This window comes from Lethenteron reissneri, chromosome 16, assembly GCF_015708825.2.
Source record: "Lethenteron reissneri isolate LAM-NWPU_2019-01 chromosome 16, ASM1570882v1, whole genome shotgun sequence".
Classification (NCBI taxonomy): domain Eukaryota; kingdom Metazoa; phylum Chordata; class Hyperoartia; order Petromyzontiformes; family Petromyzontidae; genus Lethenteron; species Lethenteron reissneri.
The window spans coordinates 10,774,803-10,799,048 of NC_083794.1; the positions used below are offsets into that span (position 1 = coordinate 10,774,803).

At 52.1% G+C, this 24,246-nt stretch overlaps 1 protein-coding gene across 2 annotated transcripts in view; it reads right to left on the reverse strand.

Moving 5' to 3' along the window:
* The window catches only part of LOC133342983 (palmitoyltransferase ZDHHC16-like), a 30,526-nt gene extending 12,342 nt beyond the window's left edge, over positions 1-18,184 (reverse strand). Inside the window, exons 1-3 of one of the 2 annotated variants that reach the window (XM_061552397.1) lie at positions 18,066-18,184; positions 4,800-5,004; positions 1,799-1,993 (exon numbers count right to left, since the gene is read on the reverse strand). In XM_061552397.1, coding sequence (XP_061408381.1) covers positions 1,799-1,993; positions 4,800-5,004; positions 18,066-18,145 — 480 coding nt within the window. In that variant the 5' untranslated portion in view covers positions 18,146-18,184. Of the gene's footprint in view, positions 1-1,798; positions 1,994-4,799; positions 5,005-17,765; positions 18,004-18,065 lie in introns of those variants that run through there. The other variant, XM_061552398.1, reaches the window with a different exon arrangement.
* Between the last annotated feature and the right edge of the window lie 6,062 nt (positions 18,185-24,246).

Below are 24,246 nucleotides of genomic sequence, written 5' to 3' on the forward strand. Positions count from 1 at the left end.
AGACGGGAGGTGACGAACCGCGGCAGTCACAACACGCGCGCACGCTCACAGAAAATGAGCGATAATCCCCAGGCAAAGGTAAAATTAACAAGAGCTAAACATAGAGACGACGGCAATTTAAATGTAAAAACGGATGCAAATGAGGTGTCGCATCTCGGCGGAGCCTCCGCTCGTCATAAATAAAGATTAGGTCTGTAAACGAAGTATCCGCAACCGCGCTGCGACGCGTAAATGACCTTCGGATGATGTTCACCGCCGGTCCTCGTTAAAAAAAAAAAAATCACTCCCGCGTGTCCCTCGCTGAACTCGATCCGACGCCTGTGATCGACTCGTCCCGGCGGGACCCTGCGCCCAGTCGCGCCACAATCTCACGAGCGGAGCAGGAAAATGGAGCCTGTGACGGCGCTCGGATGGGCGGTCGTCGTGCCCGCCAGGTCGTTGCGGGCGGCTGCGGGGCCGTGCGACGTGGACGCTCGCCAAAATTTCACCGTTGTACTGTACTCATGCGTCTATACTCCCTTGCCTTCACCGCAGAGGTCGCAACCGGGTACCCGATACCCGTACCCTACCCGATACCCGGCTACCCGTACCCGGCCGGGTACGGGTACCCGTTTGCGACCCTGGTGCGGCCGGGTACGGGTAGGCCGTGAGTCACTGGTGAGTAAGCGTTTGTTACTCATTTCGGGTAGGGTACGGGTAGGGAACGGGTACCTGTACCCGGCCGGGTACGGGTACCCAATCGCGACCCTGGTGCGGCCGGGTACGGGTACGGGTAAGGAATCAAAACCCGTTTGCGACCTCTGCTTCACCAACATGCACTGGGCCAGCGTGGTATGTACGTATGCCCGTTGAACGTATTTCGCACTGCGCGTAGCCAACCGCGCTAATCGGAGGTGCGGGGAAGGACAAGATACTAAACGCACAAAAATAAGTACGGTCGAATAACTTGGGTGACCCACACGGCGTGAGGCAGGGCAATCGTTCGGCAGCGGATTAACGTATCGAACCCTGTTGAACTCTCTCGGTAAGTCGGCGCCTCTGTTAAGCTCGGTGCGGATGGGAGAAGCAACGATGCCCTTTATACCTCGGAAAGCCTCATCATATTTTTTCAGGAGGGTGCCTCAGTAAGATATTTGGCCAATTCCGTGAGTATCTGGTTCCACGTGGGAGAAAACTGGAGGAAGCAGGAGAAATAAACACACGCACGGGAAAAAAAATAGATTTAACAAATCCATTGCTGGGCTTCCCATTTACTAGCTACCTCAGGCCAAGCCTACGACACCTGTAATTCCCATATGCCGAGAACTGATGAGGTTTGGAACATTTCAAGATATTTTATTTCACAACAGAGAGCTCATTAAGATCCGTTATCTTTTTGTTTTTTTGTTTTCAATTTCGATGCGAGTAATTTGATTTTGAGAGCGCAGCCTTCACAAAGAAAGTAGAAAAGACGCATCTTGCTTTTTAATTCACTTCAGATGCTCGGGATGTCAGGGGGTAGGAAAGTGCTGCAGATGTAAATTGGGAAGAGGAGGCTGTGGTAGATTTAACAGATACAACGCCAATGATCAAATTCATTTAAACTATCGTCGTCCTCATAATCAGCCAGCCAATCCCCTGCTGGTTGAAGGCCAACCCCAACTCACCGGCACTTCTCAAGATCCCACCATTGTAATAATCCACCCGGCACCTGGCAACGCACGCGGTTACAACGATGCCGACAAGAACAAGCGTGGGCAACGCCAACAACACCGGCAACGCCAAGAATACGATGACATCGCCCCCCTCCGCGTCACACCTGCGTGGGCTGCCCCGGGTCCGTGGACACGGCCTTGTAGTAATGGAACGAGATGAGCGCCAGGTTCCAGTGCCCGTAGCCCAGGTGCAGCGCGGCGCCCCAGGGGCTCGCCCGCGGGAGCACGGAGGGGTACACGATGCCATACATGCTCAGCACCACGGAGAGCGTCAGCAGGGCCACCGTCACCACCAGCGCCTGCGGGTGGAGGGGGGGGTGGCAGCGTCGTCGTCAGAGGTCGCAAACGGGTTTTGATTCCTTACCCGTACCCGGCCGCACCAGGGTCGCAAACGGGTACCCGTACCCGTACCCGGCCGTACCCGTACCCTATCCGTACCCGTACCCTACCCGTACCCGGCCGGGTAGGGTACGGGTATCGGGTACCTGATTGCGACCTCTGGGATGAAGCCATGTTGCAGGCGCGGGTGGGTTGATTCTAGGAACTTTAATTGTGAGAAGAGACAAGACGTTGGGAAATGAGTGACAAACAGTTACTCACCAGTGACTCACGGCCTACTCGTACCCGTACCCGGGCCGCACCAGGGTCGCAAACGGGTACCCGTACCCGTACCCAGCCGGGTACGAGTAGCCGGATATCGGGTAGGGTACGGGTATCGGGTACCCGGTTGCGACCTCTGGTCGTCGTTCCGCTGTTCGCCAAACGGCCGCCACGGACAGCACGGACGTCCGTGGATGTTGACGCCAGCCCCCCGCGGCACGCTGGCCGCCTCGGTCGGTTGTCGTAGTTATTGTCGTCGTCGTTATCGTCGTTATTGTCGTAGTCATTGTCATCGTCGTCATCATAGGCATTGTCATCATCACCGTAGTCATCATAGGCATCATCGTCATCATCACCGTAGTCATCGTAGTCATCATCATCGTCGTCATCACCGTAGTCATCGTAGTCATCATCGTCATCATCACCGTAGTCATCGTAGTCATCATCGTCATCATCACCGTAGACATCGTAGTCATCATCATCATCGTCATCATCACCGTAGACATCGTAGTCATCATCGTCGTCATCATCACCGTAGTCATCGTAGTCATCATCATCATCGTCATCATCACCGTAGACATCGTAGTCATCATCGTCGTCATCATCACCGTAGTCATCGTAGTCATCATCATCGTCGTCATCATCACCGTAGTCATCGTAGTCGTCATCATCATCGTCATCATCACCGTAGTCATCGTAGTCATCATCATCGTCATCATCACCGTAGTCATCGTAGTCATCATCATCGTCATCATCACCGTAGTCATCGTCGTCATCATCATCGTCATCATCACCGTAGTCATCGTAGTCATCATAATCGTCATCATCACCGTAGTCATCGTAGTCATCATCATCATCGTCATCATCACCGTAGTCATCGTAGTCATCATCATCATCGTCATCATCATCGTCATCATCACCGTAGTCATCGCCGTGATCAGCACCGTGGAGAGCATCGCTCGGTCGCAGCGTTCACAGCCAACACCGGCGTCCCCAGCGCGGCAGGCTTATTCAGCCGCTATCGTCCGCATCGTCAACATCGCAGTCGGCCCCACTAACAGAATCAGAATGTTTGTACTGGAGGAATCCGATGAGCTCTAAAGCTTTTTTTTCTCCTTAGATGCCCAGTAGGGGCGGGTGAGAACGTTACAACAAACAAACAGTACAAACTCTTGTTAGTAGCACCAGCTCACTGCTCGGCTGCTGCTGCTGCCTTCTGGCTTGGCAAGTGGTTTCACGGGGTGATTGTGAGATGCAACTTGAGAAAAGGGTGTTCCGTAAAACTAAAAATGGGATTCATACTCTTAGGTTTGTTCGGTAAAGTCACGTAGTTAAAAATAAATAATAAATAACCATTTTTTTTTAATAATATAAATAAAATAATAAATCACGACGTTTCGGAGGCAACGCAAGTCTCCGTCATCAGGTGGGACCGTCACAGCTAAAATTACTGTATCAAGTGAGGAAAAAATCCAAGAGGCAAGCCCTTAAATACAAGTTAAGGGGGGGAGGGGAGGGGGAGGGGAGGGGAGGGGAGGGGGAGGGGCTTGTCTGAATGGGGTAGCCAGGGGTATGGCCTGATGGTGGTCCTGGGCAGCGGGGCTAAAAGAGAACAATGGTGCACCTCGGCTCATGGTTGTGGCCGGTGCGAGCTGATAATAAGCATAAAAGTAAGCAGTACAGTACAAACCCCACGATAGCAGCGCAAATTATAGGGAAGGAAAACAAATCTCTTTATAAAAATAAACAATTGTTTATCTTGCCGAGTAAAACCCGCTGAGCTATTAGCTTCTTTTTCAGAATCGACCTGCCCATAAATGATTGCCCAAGCGAGCGGCTCATCACGTGGACATTTATACCGGCATGACCATCAGCACCAGTGGCCGCGGCCTAGCAGCGTTATTAAGTCGGGAGGGTCGCTCACTCTCCTGTGCTGCTCACAGTGTCTGAAAACCCCTTGTCCCCCCCACCCCCACCCACCCCATCTCCACCATGCCTCCTGTCAACTCCCTCCCCTTGTTTAAAATCTAGCCTCAAGACCTTTCTTTTATTCCTCTGCCAAAAACCAACTGGTTTGATCTACAAAATAAATTAATATCCCCCACCGCCCCCCCCCGCCGCCCCGTGCAGAATTCTGAGATGCGGTTGCATTTTAAACGCGACGGAAGTCCACCATCATCACCATCATCACCGTCATCATCATCATCGTCATCACACAAAGCACCGCGTCAACATGAGCAACGTCACCGTCACCAACAGCACCTTACGGCATGGCAGCCTTGTTCGGTCTCATCATCGTCATCGGTGTCACGAGCTGTACCTATAATATTAATGGGGATTTTGTGTTGTTGTTGTTGTCGTCGTAAATTTAATCATGAATTTAACATATTGTTTAAAATATTTATATATATTTATAGTGCGGGGGAGATTTATCGCCGCAAACACTTCTCTACCCCCCCTCCCCCACCGCCCCCCGCCGGGCAGGATTCCAGCTCTCTCTCTCACCTTGCCGAACCAGGGTACCACAGCGTCCACCACGCAGTACACCGGCTGGAACAAGAGTTCCAACACGTAGTCCTCCCCGACGGCGGAGTTGTACACCAGGGAGCGGAGCGCGAGCACGCCGTAACCGTACGCCCGGCGGAGCTCCCGCGACTTCCTTGTGCACGCCTTGAGGGTCCTGCGAGTGAAGCGCTCCATTCCCACGGCGCTGGACAGACACAAACGCACGGGCGGGCGGGCGGGTGGTCAGCACACGCAGGGGACACGGGGGACACGGGCGCACAACGGACACGGGAGCACGACGTTCGCTCGGGAACGTTCGCCGCGCGCTGGCATCGCTCAGCAATTTGTGAAACGGACGCACGCTGTCACGTTTGGAAGTCAGTTCCAACGATGGAACAACGCCCAGAGCTCTACACAGAGGGGCGAGGAACCAATTTGCTGTACTGCAACCTCCGGGCCACGTCACAGGGATTCCCATTTAGAACTTTAAACGCCACTTCACATTCCACGAAGGGAAAATGTAATTTGCGCACGCGGAGAAAACGCAAATCAAACTCGCAAGCAGCATAACCGGCAACGCCGGCCGGCGGGGAGCTGCGAAGATAAAGAATGCAAGCGGCACCGTGGCAGAACATGATCCGCGGTGGGAAATGAAACGACCCGCTGCCAAACGTACAAATGGTGCGGTGCTTTATCGGGATGGGGCCCTTCCAAAAAATATTATTTTAGTCGCAGGGCCTCGTACTGAGCCTCACCGACCGCCCTCTTATCTTGGCACGAGGAAAGTGGCCGCGGTGGGAACTCGCTGCGCACGCACGAACGTACGAGCGCCTGCACGCGCAAGTTACCGCTCGGCCAAGTCCAATCACGCCTGCCACCCCGCAGGCCGCCTGTCGCCAGTGACAGATTTGCAAAGCTGAACTTCTCCACTTTTCAATTGAAATATTTGCGCAAATGAAAACAAGATTCATTCTTTCTCTCTCTCTCTCTTCGTCGGTTTGTTTTTTTGTCATCGTGTGGACGTTCCAGCCTCTTGTAGCTCGCAGTGAAAGTATTTCACTGCCCAACGGTTTGTCAGGGTTTTGTGATTTTTCTTGTCACACGACAACATGAATGATGTCATGTGGGCCCGCAAAGCAATCTACGTCGGTCTTAATGACCTTGTCTGGGACATGCTGGTTGCAGACCAATGGATCGTTCACTTTTGTTTGCCGAGCATTAGCATAATTGTGCATAAATTGATGGATCACCTAAAACACGGGTGGATAAGGATGAAGATATAAATGAATTAATGAATGCGTGTGTGGGCATAGATAGATGGTTGTTTGGGTGGAGAAATGAGTGGGTGGGTGGGTGGATGGATGAAGGAACAGATTATTGAATGGATGAATGGGTGAGTGGTAATGTGGATGCATTAATGGGCGGATGAACAAATGGATATTTGGATGTGCAGGTTGGTGGATGGATAGGTGGATGAATGGGTTAAGTTATAGATGAATATCAAATGAACAAATAGATAGATGGATGAACTAATATGAGTAGATCATGTATGATGGATGGTGGTGCAAACCTGTTTTACAGCACTTTGGAAGCAAAACTTCCAAACCCCCTATGCTCTAAAGTAGCCAGGAAATGGCAGTACAGAAAGTGGGTTGCTTAAATCCACGTGTGCAGCCCTTTGAATGTGAGCCCAATCCTAGGCATGGGATTCTCCAGGTACTACAATTTTCTCCCACAGATAAAATGTACATATACACACACACACACTCATTAATGGAATCAGCCAAACATCCCAATGTAAGCATGAGTCTTGTGGCTCGGCGAGGCTTTCCTGGATAAAACGCAGGACAAGACATCGATCGGCTATGTTCACATCTGCTGGAATGCACCCAGTCAAATTGCATCTCAGAAGCTAAGCAGCGTGGAGCTTAGATTGTGTTCGTATGGTGCGGCCCATCAATGGATTTTGCCCGACAGCCCTCTTAACTACAAGGCCTCCGACAACCTGGTGGTCACCCCATGCATAGGCCCTGTTCATGCTTCAAAACCCCGCTCAACTTTAGAGATCCGACGATGTCGGGCACGTTCCAAGTGATTTGGGCCACAGGGTCAACGTTGTAGACGACGTACAGAACAGATGCTCGCACGTGCAATTAGTTGCGTGTCTCATGATCTTAACCCTTTCTTATTCCGATCAATTTAGTTTTTTTTTGAGGGGGGGTTGTGTTCGTGCACCACTACTGCCGGCGTAGCAGCAGCAGCAACAGCGGCATCGCCAAATCACCCTTTGAAGAATTATTAATGTTTGACGCAACAGCAGCCATGGAGACGCGGGGCCCAGGCGCGCTCTTGAGAGGGCATCCGAAAGCGGGTCAACGTTGGGCCATCACCAGAAACGCCGCCACGACACGCGAGAGAGAGAGAGAGAGCGCGCGTGAGACGGGGCCACGGTCCACACTTCAAAAAATAAAAAACGAAACGGCTCAGAAATCACGGGGAACTCGAACGAAGGAAGCGGAACGGCAAACTGAAAAAATTAACCCGTAAAAACAAAGTTTTTCACGATGAATCCTTTATATGCGTGGCGGCTAGAGTCCTCTCGTCCTCTGGCTTGAGATGGCTGCCACCTATGGGTCAGATGATTGTCTGCCAGCATTAAGCAATTGGTAATTAAATATTTTAAAAAATTTCCTTAAACAGTGTAAAATTTTGGAAAAAAATTTTCACGAAAATTAATTGTCACGCACAACGAGTCTGTGTGGAAAATGTCAGCTCGATTGGATCACGGGAAGTGGGTTAAAAAACGACCGAAAGATTTGCACGGTCGTAAGCAAGCAAGCAAGCAAGTGAACTTAATATAAAGGATTTAAAAATGAAACGTGTGATCCATTGCGTCGAGATTCGTGGGAGAGGCGTAGAAGAGTCGGAGTCCCGTGTTGTTCTCTATATAAACCGCATCCGTATATTTTTAGTTTTTATGAGGAATTAGGAATAAGCAATGACACTTACCGGGCACTTTCAATGCAAGCAAGCAAGCGAACTTAATATAAAGGATTTAAAAATCGCGCAAAGGCAGCACGGCGGGACAGACACGGGATGAAAGAGCGCGTCGTGGTGTAGAGCAGCGGCTCTCGACTGGGGGAAACGCGGACCCCCGGGGCTAAGCGGCAATTTCCCTAGGCAGGCAGGGGGGGGGGAAGGGGGTTTCGCGAAGTGATTTATAAACGTGTGAATTGATAGTGCGCTAGAGGGTCATTAGTGATTAATCGCGTGTGAATCTGCCAATATAAAATGACTGCGATAATATTTTAATCCATACGGTAACCTAGAACGATGTAAAAGACCTTTCCAAACTCATTGATCGTAATGTGGTTTCCGAGAGTAACCAGCGAGCGTAAACAAATTACATCACGCGTGGAGAGCGTCCCTTGTTTTGACTTTATTCGCTTGCAGTTACTAGCTACTTAGGATACACCTCGCGCCAAATGGACAATTGGTGAAAATATTGACGTTCATTATTCGCACATTTATTTCTCAGAACCATGTTGGGTCAGGCCAAAAGGGGGTGGGGGGGGGGGTTACTCGGTTCAAACTCACTTCAACAAAGGGGTGCCAGTAGCCAAAATAAGTAATATTTAAAAATACTTTTTTTTTTTAAACACGCTTTAATGAAATGTACCTTACTGGTAATGGCAGAACTCCACGACTCCAGGAATTGGCCCCGAAGCTTTCCATAACGTAAGGAACCGTGGTGATTTACAGCCAACGTCAGTTGAGCGTGGAAAATTCGACCCAAGCCGAGACATAACATATACAAATGAATGTTTAAAAATATATTTTTTTTTATGATAGAATATAGTATTGTCATCAGTATGACATAAAGTATACCAAGTTTGCAGTCGATACCACATTGGGAAGTGGGTTTAAAATGGAGTTACAAGATTTTAGGATACAACAACAACAGAGTGAGTTAATAGAAAGTGTGTAAAAATATTGTTTAAAAAAATTATTATAGAATATAGTCTTGTCATCAGTATGACATAAGTATACCAAGTTGGCAGTCGATACCACATTGGGAAATGGGTTTAAAATCGAGTTACAAGATTTAAGGATACGACAACAACAACAGACAGAGTTAAATAAAAGTGTGTACTAATAATACAAATCGGGGTTGAGAACCACTGGTTTCGATAACACGGCCAGGTTAGAGACGCCGCACCAATTGCTACGGGGAGTTCAGTGGGCTTGGGCGGGCCACATCGTTCGGAGGTGCGATGCGGGCCCCCCCTTGATCGATTACCAATGACGGAATTGCAGCCGAGGGGGATAACAAAACCCTGGAGACGGAGCGATGGAATCGGGCACGTGTATGAATTGTTGCAGGATTTAAGCCTGGAGCGTGCTAGGTCGGACGACCATCACGCACACGCAGATTGTTGTTATCTCGGTGCGGGGAGCAGAGAGAGGGCTGTACAACGACGAGTGTTGTTGTACTTTACTCATATGCTCCCTGCCAACCCACGTTGACGAGTGTGGTGAAGTACGGTCAAACAACCTTCACGTCGTGCCGCAAGGCGTGACGGAGAGCCTCATTCAACAGAAGATAACATGAACGGCTGAACGTGTACATACGTGATAGAAGGCTAGGGATTGGGGAGCAAATCGTGCAGCAGTGGATAGATCTTAGCCGATTTCATGATACCGTAAGGTACCACATCCACACTGCGCACTCGAGTCCCAGATGCAGCAGCAGCAGCAACTTTCATACGGGTAGGAACCCACTGGTTCCACCAGCCCACAGGGGATTATTGTGTCCGTCCGTCGTGCAGGGAGGGGCTGGGTGGGGAGGGTGGGGCTGGGTGGGTAGGGGAGGGTGGGGAGGGGCTGGGTGTGGAGGGTGGGGAGGGGCTGGGTGGGGGGTGGGAGGGGTGGGGCTGGGTGGGGAAGGGCTGGTCACCCCGTGGTGCCCTTATAAAACTCAACGTTTAACCTACTCACGCCGGCTTGTGCCCGCCCTCACAGTCGGGCATATTTGCGGAATGCACCACGCCGCCGTTGACCCTGGCCATTGACCGAGCAACCCAACGTTCCTACCAGCTCCCTCCTCCGCAGGAGGAATGTGTTTGTCAACCTCTCGCGCTCGTCCCGTAACGGGGGCGTACATCACGGCGAGTTTACGATCCCCCTTCGGACAGCGCTGATGATGTGACCACTTTGATTTTCACCGCCACCGACAGCAAGTGACGTGGCTGCCAGAGAAAGCACTTAATGTCGCCGCACAGTGGCTGCGGTGACCTCTCCGCCGACCCCAAACCCTCCGAGCACCCCAGCGTCGTCGGCGGGCTCCAGCCACCAAGGCAGATTTTTGGCCGATTCCGCGCAATTTTTCCATTATTAGGACACGGAAACGTGGTCTGCCTGCCTCCCTGGCCCATACCTCTTGCTGTTCCCAACGGTCAATGTGATGTCGATCACCCGTGCGTGCTCTCCAATCAGTGCGTTCCTTCTAGATTTGAAGCTTTCGTGACTGCAAGGATTCATGATCTTTGTTCTTTTCGGTAAAGTCACATAGGTAAAAATAAAATAAATGAAAATTAAATTAAATCATGACGTTTCGGGCGCGACACAAGCCTCCTGACACACACTTAAGCGGTTGTGCTTTCGCTACGTTGTCCCCATCTGAAGGAGGCTTGTGTTGCGCCCGAAACGTCGTGATTTAATTTAGTTGTTTTCAGTCCATTCCTCTTTTCGTCTCCCAAGTTTCATCACAAAAAGCATGTGCCCGCTCTCTCTCTTTCTCTCGCGCCACGATTCTGTGAAACACCTTCATTCACACCTTCGCTTTAAAGTCATGTCAAACCTCCAGTTGCAGGCGTTTCCCTTCGATGCGGGGTTCACATTTTACACCGGCGTACCGAGACGCGGCCGTAATCATTTAGACATCACCATCAGCTGCAGCGACGATCTCTCCGCTGCTTGGACGAAGGCCTCGCACGACAGCCGTCGCAAAATCTCTCGCGGTCGCACGATGCACCGATCCATCTATCCATCCCGCCCCCACCGCCACCACCGCCCCCACCACCACCACTGCACACAAGTCGGTCACACCGCTCCGTCTCTGCGCTGGATGTATTCTCGTCTGCCCACTTGGGTTTTTCTTTCCAGTCAATATGATTTACAGAACCCATTTGTTCTCCAATCCATGCTGTTCCTCTTTTTCTCTCTGCACACCGAAACTCAAGACACATTTTTAAGGAGGTCACCGCCGCATATAGGATGTTTGGCCAAATCCAGCGACGAATATCCATAATACAGGAGGATTCCTCCACAACTCTGGCTGTCGCCTGATGAAGCTAGTTGTAAATTACTGGCCAAACGTCGTACTCAGATTGTAAATGTTGTGGCTTTGCTCTCCAACACACCGTTGTGCTGTACTAGTATACTACACTACACACTACACACTAGTGCTGTACTAGTTACGAATTGGCACGTTCTGTTTATGTGACAACCCCTCTTACTAATTGGCTGTGTCGGGTGGTGGCGGGTTTAACAACACTTTGAGATATTTACGCCATCTAATCCAAAGCGCTTCTATTATGCCAGTAACGAGTGTTCGGCTACACGGAGTAGCCAGATTGAAGCACCGGGAGGAACCCTACCACTCATGTTTGTTTGTTTTCTCACAGTTGCTGGGCACAGGCCCAAAAAGGGCCAAGCAAAAACAGCTCCACACAGATGGATTCAACGCGCCCGCTGCGTTGCCGGTCGCCTGTCCACCTCGCAGCCCGGCGGGCTTTGGAGCTTCGCAGACCTCAACGTGAACCACCAACCCTCACTGCCAAAGCGTCGGATCACAGGCGGGGTGCGCCTGCCATTCAGCGGCGATGAAAAGATGAAAAGAGGGAATGCACCTCGTTGGGCTTCTGCTGTTGACGGAGATGACAAGTGATGCCGTTTCAAAGAGGACATTTACTTCAAAAGAAACGCGACTGATAATTTGAATTGAAACAATCCGGGATAATATAAAAATATAAAACAATCGTCGCACCTGAGCCTCAGCCGCGGTGTCAAGAGATGCGCTGTTTGCATCGCTGGATACAATATTAGCACCGTTCATAATCTGTCAATATTTTATTCCTCCCCCCCCCCCCCCCCCATTTTTCAATTTATTTTTCCCGATTGTACTATCGGCATCACGTCACGAGGTATCTACTCTGATCTCTCACACCCCCCCCCACCCCCCCGACAGAAGCGGGATATCAGAGCTACTACCTCTTGACAGCGCATTAGGTGCACGGCGATCCATTTATAGATATCCCCTCTGATTTCTATTGACCCTCTCTTTACTCCCTTCTCAACAGGTGATTGAAAATTGTGAAACGATAATGGCTCCATATCTTACAGAGGAGAGCGCTATCAACGGTGTAATACGTGCACCGAGATTGGTGCGAGACGTGCAGAGGCTTTGAAATAAAATTGTGCTTTCTCGATAATTATTCAAGCCGGTTTGGTTTTTTAAGCCGGGCAGTGACGGTGGGTACGATAGTCTGTAATCCGGCGCTGAAGAGGCAGCGGGGCTTGGTGGCGCGGAAAATTCCGTGCCGTGAGCGTCAAGGAGTAGCTGTAACAATGCACAGTAAAGTTTGTTTTGGGTTAGAGAGCGTGAACATAAATGTTTTCGTAAACCCGCCACCACCCAAATTAATTGTCTGCGGCGGGTGGTGGCGGGTTTAACGACACATTTATATTTCGATTTAAAGCTTTCGTGACTGTAGGGATTCATCTTCTTGGTTCTTTCGGTAAAGTCACGTAGAATGGAAATAATAAAATAAAACACATAATCAAATAATTCTCACGACGTTTCGACCTGGTCTTCACCTGAGGGCGGCTGCTTGCGTTGTGGCCGAAACGTCGTGAGAATTATTTTATAGGTTTATTTTATTATTTAATTTTATTATTTTATTATTTCCATTCTACGTGACTTTACCGAAAGAACCAAGAAGATGACACATTTATACTTACGCGATCTAACCCAAAAAAAATAAACTTTTTTCTAGATAATATAGCGTGCGAAAGCCTACGTGCTAAGCCATACAATGGCCTGGCAGGAGAAGGCGGTAGCGCAAAAGTGAGGACTGACGTCACCTGCCCCTGCTGTATGGGATAGAGTTGCTCCCCCCCCCCCTTGCACCCCATGGGTTTTCTACAACTGCTCCGATTTTCTCCGACGTAGTATTGACACCGATTAATGGCTGAAAACACCTTAATATTTATCCATAATATAGGTTTTTTTGGGATTAGATCGCATAAACAAATGTGCCGTTAAACCCGCCACCACCCGACACAGCCAATTGGTAAGGTTTGTCACGTAAACAGAACGCGCCAATTCTTGACTAGTACAGCACCACCGGTGTGTTGGTGAGCAAAGCCACAACGTTTATACTGCGAGTACGACGGTAATTACAACGAGCATCATCAGGCGACCGCCAGATTTGTGGAGGACGTAATTCTTGTGACTTGCCTCTCCCAACACACCGGTGGTGCTGAATTGGCACGTTCTATTTACGTGACAAACCTTACCAATTGGCTATGTGGTTTGCCAGTGTTAACCACACAATTACATATTTACACGATCTAACCCCAAAACAAATAAACCTGGATTATGGATATTGGTCGCAAAAAGCCTACGTGTTAAACCACCTTAATTCTAGATTTGAAGCTTTCGTGACTGCAAGGATTCATACTCGTAGGTTTTTCGGCAAAGTCAAGTGATACAGTAAATCTGGCTGTGATGGTCCCACCTGATGACGGAGACTTGTGTTGCCTCCGAAACGTCGTGATTTATTATTTTATTTCTATTATTATTTCTACTATTATTTTTTTTTTTATTTATTACCTACGTGACTTTACCGACAAAACCTAAGAGTATGAACCACCTTAATATTTAGCGAACTGCAGAGCATGGGCAATTGTTAGTAGCGCCAGCTCACTACTCAGCTGCTGCTGCCTTCTGGCTTGGCATGTGATTTCACGGGGTGATTGTGAGATGCAACTTGAGAAAAGGGTGCTCCGTAAAACAAAAAATGGGATTCATACTCTTAGGTTTTTTCGGTAAAGTCACGTAGGTAAAAATAAATAATAAAAATAATAGAATAGGAAAAAAGTATTATTTTTTTATTTTATTCTTTAAATTTTTCCTTATTATTTCTATTATTTTTATGATTTATTTAAAAATAAATCATAAAAAAAATTATAAAAATAATAGAAATAATAACAGAAATAAAATAATATATTCTTTTATTTATATTATTATTTTCATTTCTATTATTTGTATTATTTATTTGTATTATTTGTTTTTATTATTTATTTTTTCCCTACGCGACTTTACCGAAAAAACCTAAGAGTATGAATCCTTGCAGTCACAAAAGCTTCAAATCTAGAAATTAAAATGGGATCACGCCGCAGAATCGTTCGGAATGGTTCATTTTTACGCTCACCTTCACACATTCCACCTGACACCCACACCAAGAAAATGTGATCAATGTAAAACACTGGCGCTGTGCATTTACTGCAAGCCCTGGGTTTGATGGTTATAACACGTCTGTGCAAAATGCGAGCTCCTACATGTGGAATTCTTTATGGGCCATGCTGCGGTTTTAATCCGAGACGACTTTCTCAAAGGACAGAGGTTTAGGATAGGGCACACGTCCGCATACAAATACGCACGCACAGATATACACACACACACGCACAAAGTAACACCCTGCTCACACGAGCATCGAAGCATTCATGCTCATCTCCTGTTTTATATTCCTGAGCCAGGGGTAGTAATTCCACATTCCTTTGGCAGGGGTAAGTATATTCAAACAACCACTGTGTATTCCTCTACAAAGTGAAACTCGTGGTATGGGGACGATGATCTGAGTCAACCCCAAACCAGGATTTGAACTCGCAAACTTCTGATTGCAAATCTGGCTAGCAAGACGAATATCTTACCAGCAGCAATTGCCCAAGCAAGAAAACCTTCGACCGATTTTAATATTATGGGTCTTGTAAATAAGAATGCCACTCACTGGGTTACCAGTAGTTCCTGGCAAGAGCACTCCATCTATATGATGGGACCCTGTTCAACACAAAGGGCAAGATGGCATACACATCCACAACCATAAAACACCAACACGAACATACATTTTAACGTACACAAATACGCACACAGACGGAAACATAAACACGCATACACCGACATGCAAAGACAAAGGTCTCTCGTATAGCCTGAACAGACTGTAGGGGCAAGTGCTGTTAGCGAGCACCTATGCAGACTGGCACGGCACACGAGGGGGGGGTGGGTGGCCAGCATCATGCCCGGCCGCCTTTGCATCCCCAGTGACGATGTTTACACACCACACCAGCTACACACTTGAGGCTGAGTCGTCGACCTACATACACACACGTATGCACACATACACACGAGGTACACGCACACACATAGTAAACACACTCTGCAGTCTACTCATCCGACCGTACAAACACAGGTCTCCCGCTGACACAGACTGCTGGTAAAGTGCCCTCAGTCGGCACTTACTTAAGGGCTGTGAGTGGTGTTGAAAGCGCAATGCAATCCCGGCCGTATTTGTCTCCTCCAGAGCCAACGATAAATGACCACACCGCACCAGGAACTCATTTTAGGCTGAGCCGACCTACACGCATGCGTGCGTGGCCCAGCTTTTAAATACAGAATTCTGTATTATCATTGAAGCAGTAATACATTGTTACTTTGGTCACATAACTGTATTAATGCTGGTAGGAACCTCCTGGTTACACCAGCCCACAGGGGATTATTGTGTCCGTCCGTCGTGCATCCAAAAATGGGAGGGGTGGGGCTGGGTGGAGAGGGGAGGGTGGGGAGGGGCTGGGTGGGGGTGGGAGGGGTGGGGCTGGGTAGAGAGGGTGGGGAGGGGCTGGGTGGGGAGGGACTGGGTGGGGAGGGTGGGGCTGGGTGGAGGGTGGGAGGGTGGGGGCTGGGTGGAGGGTGGGAGGGTGGGGGGTGGGTGGAGGGTGGGAGGGTGGGGGGGCTGGGTGGAGGGTGGGAGGGTGGGGATGGGTGGGGGTGGGTGGGGGCTGGGAGGGTGGGGGCTGGGTGGGGGGTGGGAGGGTGGGGGCTGGGTGGGGGTGGGAGGGTGGGGGGGGGCTGGGTGGGGGGTGGGAGGGTGGGGGCTGGGTGGGGAGGGGCTGGGTGGGGGGGGGCTGGGGAGGGGCTGGGTGGGGGGGAGGGGTGGGGAGGGCTGGGTGGGGGGTGGGAGGGGTGGGGAGGGGCTGGGTGGGGGGTGGGATGGTGGGGGCTGGGTGAGGAGGGGCTGAGTGGGGAGGGTGGGGCTGGGTGGGGAGGGGCTGGTCACCCCGTGGTGCCCTTATAAAACTCAACGTTTAACCTGCTCACGCCGGCTTGTGCCCGCCCTCACAGTCGGGCATTTTTGCGGAATACACCACGCCGCCGTTGACCCTGCCCATTGACCGAGCAACCCAACGTTCCTACCAGCTCCCTCCGCAGGAGGAATGTGTTTGGCTGTGTCGGGTGGAGGAGGGTTTACGACACACATTTTACTTACGAGACGCGATTCCAAAATAAATCAATTATTAAGTGCTACATAGTCCACCTCGGTCCATGTTAAACTGTAATTCCATGTTAAACTGTAATCCCATAGTGAACTGGACTAACATGGTACAACTATTAAAGACTCTTTACTAGTTTTATTTTATTTTACCAGGTCAGAAGCGACATGGCTATCACAAATGATAGTTCAACGAAGTGGCTGATCATGTTGACATTTATAGCGGCCAAATACTCTAAACGCAACTGGTCTCCCACGGTAAACCACTACTCCCATGGAATAGGTGAACCGGGATGATCCTACAGTACTCAACACTACAGCACACAAAGGCAAAGGTCCCCCGTGTAGCCTTAACAGACTGTTGGGGCAAGTGCTGTTAGCGAGTAGCACCTATTGAAGACCGGCGATGTTTGCTACACACCGCACACAAAGTACTAATTTGAGGCTGAGTCTACCTAGGGGTGGCCCATGACCGGTTCAGATAATCGAAATCGGGTCGCCAGGTTCATCGTGCAGCGTGGCGCTAACCACTACGCCACCACTCCCTCACATATACAGAGACAAAGATCCCCCGTATAGCCTTCACTGACTGTAGGGGCAAGTGCTGTTAGCGAGCATCCACATATACAGTCCCATGATCACACACACAACACACACATATATATACTTACACATCTGTATTCACAACACGACACAATACACAACACACACCCTGCACACCACACGTAACATACAAACAACATAATATCATACCACACACACCGACACACAACACGACACACCACCCTACATATACACCACAACACACACCACACAACACACACAACAGTACTGCACACACACCAATGCTGTACTGTACACGCTCTTAAATCACAAAACACACACGCGGTCACACAGAACACACTGTACAGTACTGTACTCACACTGTACAGCACTGTACTCAGTCACATACACTGTATATCACTGGACTCACACGCACACTGTGCAGCACTGTACTCAGTCACACAACACACTGTACAGTACTCACAGTCATACACTGTGCACACAGCCACACACACTGTACAGAACTGTACTCGTACGTACTGTACAGCACTGTACTCAGTCACACAACACACTGCACAGCACTGTACTCACAGCCACACACTGTACTCACAGCCACACACTGTACAGCACTGTACTCACACACAGCACTGTACTCACAGCCACACACTGTACTCACAGCCACACACACTGTACAGCACAGTACTCACAGCCACACACACTGTACAACACTGTACTCACACACACTGCACAGCACTGTACTCACAGCCACACACTGTACTCACAGTCACAACACACTGTACAGCACTGTACTCACCGTAGACACGCCAGCGCTGTGAAGACCGAGCGCTGTGGTTACACGAGGGGGTAGCCAGCACCACGCCCGGCCGCCTTTGTCTCTCCCCCAGTTACTACACACCGCACCGGGTACTCATTTGAGGCTGAGTCGACCTAGGGGAGCCACCGTGATCGGGAATCGAACTTAGGGCTCGCCGGGTTTGGTCCGCGCGGCGCGCTAACCGCTGCACCACCGCTCCCCACCAACTCGCACAAAGACAAAGGTCCCCCCGGTGTAGCCTCTAACACTGTAGGGGCAAGTGCTGTTCGCAGTCAGCACCTGTGAAGGTCGGCACGGCACCACGTGGCCAGCAACCACGTCCCGGCCGCCTTTGTCTCTCCACCGCAGCAGGTGCTCATTTGAGGCTGAGTCGACCTAGGGGAGGCCCAGGACCGGGTTCAGATAATCGTCACCGGTGTTGGCCGTGAGCGGGAATCGATCTCGGGTCGACCCGAGATCGATTCCCGCTCACGGCCACCAACATCCAGTGACGATTATTTGTACCGGTCCTGGGCCTCCCCTAGGTCGACTCGGCCTCAAATGAGTACCTGGTGCGGTGTGTAGTAAACATCGCCAGCTGTGGAGACAACCCAACAGTCTACTCTAGAACATTAATCATAAGTCGATAATCTGTAACACTAACACTATCTTTAACACTAAACCATGTCTCTAACAGTTATCTTTGATACCAATTTTATCTCTAACACGACTCCCTAAAACTAACCCTATCTCGAACACTAAGGGGCCGTCCATAAATGACGTCACGCGATTTTGGACGATTTTTGACCCCCCCCCCCCCGTCAAATATGACGTCACAAAGCTCTGCCCCCCCCCCCCAAAAAAATATATAAACATGCTTCAAATCGCTTTAAACTATTGTCATTGTAGTGCGTATTTAATGTGGCGCTGCACTCTGATGTTGTAGGAGAAAACATTTATTAAAAAGTATATTTTATGAAGTAGAACGTGTTGTCTATATTTATTTAAAGTTGCGTATTTTTATGTGACGTCACATTTCTCACCCCCCCCCCTCCTCGTCACACATCGTCACAAATGTCTGACCCCCCCCCCCCCCTAAGTGCGTGACGTCATTTATGGACGGCCCCTAACGTATCCGAACCATAACACTATATAACATTAACCATATCTCTAACACTAACGTTAGTTACCTCTCGACCCCTAACTTTAAACCCAGATGTAATATCACCCTAATCCCCAATACTAATAATACACACGATACCGACCTTATCGATACTATTACTCATCATCAGAGTAACTCCTACATCCAGCACAAACATTATCTTTCTCTATACAAACCCTGTTGCAAACCACACCAAAAACACCACTCAACACCTGTCCACAATGCAAACAAAGTCATCAACAGTTGCTGAATTACTCAATCGTGACCCTCTTTTCTCAGGACACCATCAGAACAAATTCGCGTAAATATGATCGATCCCACAGCAACAGTGACACGGATACACCTGTGGACCGGTTTCATGCTTTATACCACTCATCAGTACAGCCTAATCACCAGACCACACACAGCACGGGGTCCATCATGAGCTTGGTGGCCCATGCCAAAGACCATCAACCCACCCCCTAGAAGCCCCCCGAGCCCCCCACCCCGACCCCCCCACCCCGAGGCCCCCACCCCGACCCCCCCACCCCGAGCCCCCACCCCGAACCCCCCACCCCGACCCCCCCACCCCGAGGCCCCCACCGCGACCCCCCCCACCCCGAACCCCCCCACCCCGAGGCCCCCACCCCGAGGCCCCCACCCCGAGCCCCCACCCCGAAGCCCCCACCCCGAACCCCCCACCCCGAGCCCCCACCCCGAGCCCCCCACCCCGAACCCCCCACCCCGACCCCCCCACCCCGAGCCCCCCCACCCCGACCCCCACCCCGAGCCCCAACTACCGACCCACCCCCCACCCCCGACCCCCCCCCCCACTCCGACCCCCCACCCCGACCCCCCACTCCGAGCCCCCCACCCCGACCCCCCCCACCCCGAACCCCACTCCGAGCCCCCCACCACGAGGCACACACCCCGACACCCCCACTCCTAGCCCCCCACCCACGACACCCCCCACCCCGGAGCCCCCCACATCCGACCCCCCCACCCCGACCCCCCCACCCCGACCCCACCCCGGAAGGCCCCCACCCCGAGCCCCCCACCCCGAGCCCCCACCCCGAACCCCCCACCCCGAGGCCCCCACCCCGAGCCCCCACCGCGACCCCCCCACCCCGAACCCCCCCCACCCCGAGGCCCCCACCCCGAGGCCCCCACCCCGAGCCCCCACCCCGAACCCCCCACCCGAGCCCCCACCCCGAGCCCCCCCCACCCCGAACCCCCCACCCCGACCCCCCCACCCCCGAGCCCCCACCCCGACCCCCCACCCCCGACCCCCACCCCGACCCCCCCACCCCCGAGCCCCCACCCCGACCCCCCCCCCACCCGAGCCCCCACCCCGACCCCCCCACTCCGAGCCCCCCACCCCGACCCCCCCACCCCGAACCCCCCACTCCGAGCCCCCCACCCCGAGGCACACACCCCGACCCCCCCACTCCGAGCCCCCCACCCCGACCCCCCCCCACCCCGAGCCCCCCACTCCGACCCCCCCACTCCGAGCCCCCCCACCCCCGACCCCCCCCACCCCGAACCCCCACCCCGAGGCCCCCACCCCGAGCCCCCCACCCCGAAGCCCCACCCCGAACCCCCCCACCCCGAGGCCCCACCCCGAGCCCCCACCCCGAACCCCCCACCCCGAGCCCCCACCCCGAGCCCCCCACCCCGACCCCCCCCCACCCCGAACCCCCACCCCGAACCCCCCACCCCGAGGCACACACCCCGACCCCCCCACCCCGAACCCCCCACCCCCGAGGCCCCCACCCCGAGCCCCCACCCGAACCCCCCACCCCGAGCCCCCACCCCGAGCCCCCCACCCCGAGCCCCCAGTCCGAGCCCCCCACCCCGAGGCACACACCCCGACCCCCCCACTCCGAGCCCCCACCACGACCCCCCCACTCCGAGCCCCCCACTCCGAGCCCCCACCCCGAGGCACACACCCCGACCCCCCCCACTCCGAGCCCCCCACTCCGAGCCCCCCACCCCGAGGCACACACCCCGACCCCCCCACTCCGAGCCCCCACCACGACCCCCCCACTCCGAGCCCCCCACTCCGAGCCCCCACCCCGAGCCCCCCACCCCGAGCCCCCCACCCCCCCCGACTGTTACGACTTCCGAATAGCCTGGAACTGACTCCGAGATGGGGTGAAGATGGACGGATGTGTCATGTTGACGCTGGTGAGATCTTTACAAAGCTGAGCTGCAGCAGCAGCAGTAGCAGCAACAGCAGCAGCAGTAGCAATAGCAGCAGGAACAGCAGCAGTAGTAGCAGCAGCAACAGCAGTAGCAGCAGCAGTAGTGGCAACAGCAGCAACAGCAGCAGCAACAGTAGTAGCAGCAGTAGTAGCAGCAGTAGTAGCAGCAGCAACAGCAGTAGCAACAGCAGTAGTGGCAACAGCAGCAACAGCAGCAGCAGCAACAGTAGTAGCAGCAGTAGTAGCAGCAGCAACAGCAGTAGTAGCAGCAACAGCAGCAGCAACAGTAGTAACAGCAGTAGTAGCAGTCCCCCCCCTCCCATCATAGCGCCCCCTATAGCAGCAGCAACAGTAGCAGCAGCAGCATCTGCAGCAGTACCCCCCCATCATAGCGCCCCCTATAGCAGCAGCAACAGTAGCAGCAGCAGCATCTGCAGCAGTACCCCCCCATCATAGCGCCCCCTATAGCAGCAGCAACAGCAGCAGCAGCGTCAACAAGCAGCAGCAGCAGCGAGCAAGCGGCTCGGCTCATGACGCGTGGTGTGTGTTGGGGGAGACAGGGAGCAGAGAGAGAGAAACAACACAGAGAGAGACGCGAGACACGGAGCACACAGAGAGATACACACAGAGACAGAGACACAGAGAGAGAGACACAGAGAGAGAGACACACAGAGACACACAGACACACAGAGAGACACACAGAGACACACTCACACACAGAGACACACACAGAGACACACACGCACGTGTGAGACACACACACACAGACACACAGAGAGACACACACACAGAGAGACACACATACACACACACAGAGACACACACAGAGACACACACGCACGTGTGAGACACACACACACAGAGAGACACACACACAGACACACAGAGAGAAACAACAGAGAGAGATAAAGACGCAAGACACGGAGCACACACAGACACACACACACGCAGAGACACACACACACAGAGAGACACGCACACACACAGAGACACACACTCAGAGACACACACAGAGACACACAGAGACACACACACACAAACACACAGAGACACACACAACACACACAGAGACACACACGGGATGTACCTCGAGACACACACGCTCGTGCGGAGACACAGAGACAGTCCTGTTGGTGGTGTGTGCACGTAAGAGACACGTCGGAGCCGACAGGCGACATCATCGACTTGGAAACACGGAGCCAGAGAGAGGAGAGAGAGGATAGAGATAGATGATAGAGAGAGAGAAGAGAGATGATAGATAGAGAGAAGAGAGAGAGAAGCGAGAGAGGATAGAGGAGAGAGAGGAGAGAGAGATAATCGCGCACGCACGAACGCGCAACGATAATCGACTTGGTGCGCGGCGGGGCTAGAAGACAGCGGAGACTTTAAAGGAGACGCAAGCAGCTTGAGTCGAGACGCAGATGGGAGCGAGACGACAGCCGAGATAAGAGAGACACCGAGCGAGGAAGAAGACACGATCGGATAGACACCAGAACCACCACCAGCAGCACCACCAGCAGCACTTGAGACGCACGTGGAGTCGCTAGGCACACGCGCCGACTTACACGCACGTGCGTAAGGCACATTCCAAGACGCACACACGCGGACACGCACACACGGCGAGAGGGATACACAGGAAGACAAGACGACTCTGTGCTTCATTAGAGGCATGCATAGGGGGATCACAGGCCATGTGTCACTAGGCAGTGTAGAGTGACGATCAGCGCTGTTATTCCTCGTTAGGTCTTTTGGTGCTGCTTGAGTCGGAATACCGTAAGGCACATTCCAAGACGCACACACGCGGACACGCACACACACACACGGCGAGAGGGATACACAGGAAGACAAGAACGAATCTGCGCTTCATTAGAGGCATTCATAGGGGGTCACAGGACATGTGTCACTAGGCAGTGTAGAGTGAAGATCAGCGCTGTTGTTTCTCGCGACTTCACCTAGAATCGGAATATCGGCGTGTGTCAAAGCCGGGCTATGAACCGATGTGGTTCACGTTAGTGTACAATGCCGTGTGACTTGCAGCATAGCTGCTTGTATGATAGAGCACATGTGTAGTCGTGTCTGTGTGTGTCTGTGGCATAGGCAGTTAGGCAGCATACGCAGTGAGAGGTTGGAAGGCAAAGCAGCAGCGCACACACAACACGTGCGCGCGCGTGTGTGTGTTAGCAGCACGCGTACCTGTAGTTGTAGTTACTGCATCGCATGTAGCGTTGGGATTAGAGTCCCGTGTGTGTGTGTAGTTATGTATACACATGTGGTAGGCGGTGATGCAGTGGGAGCTTGTGTTTGTGTGTGTATGATGTAGTAGTAGTAGTGTGTGTGTTATGATATTAGAGGCAGTCAGGCAGGGGGTATGTGCAGTGTATGGTACATGCAGGGTGTAGTGCAGTATCTATATGGTACAGGCAGGATGAATGTGTAGTGTATGGTATAGGCAGGGTGTATGTGTAGTGTATGGTACAGGCAGGTGGTACGTGTAGTGTATGGTATAGGCAGGTTGTATGTGTAGTGTATGGTACAGGCAGGATGTATGGGTAGTGTATGGTATAGGCAGGGTGTATGTGTAGTGTATGGTATAGGCAGGGTTTATGTGTAGTGTATGGTATAGGCAGGGTGTATGTGTAGTGTATGGTATAGGCAGGGTGTATGTGTAGTGTATGGTATAGGCAGGGTGTATGTGTAGTGTATGGTATAGGCAGGGTGTATGTGTAGTGTCTATATGGTACAGGGAGGGTGTATGTGTAGTGTAGGGACGAATGGTAAACGATGAGGCTGCGAACGGGGCTCCTGCTACGGGCTCTGTCTCTGCTGGGGGTCGTGGCCGTGGTGATGCTGCTGTGGATGAGCTCCTTGGGTGGCTTCGGAGACGTGTCCGTGAGTACCCGTCGATCCATCATCCACCTACCCCATCCACCAGTGCCTGTGTACAATCAGTCTGTCTGTGAATACACTCAACAGTTTATGCGTCTCCATCTTTCCAGGAATGTGTCTATCCATCTCACGTCAATTCATCCATCCGTGTTTCTGTCCGTCCGATCAGTTCATCCGTATATTAATCAACTCTGCTTATTGGTTTATCCATCTTTATATATCTGGCCTTATGTCCATCCACTCCATATGT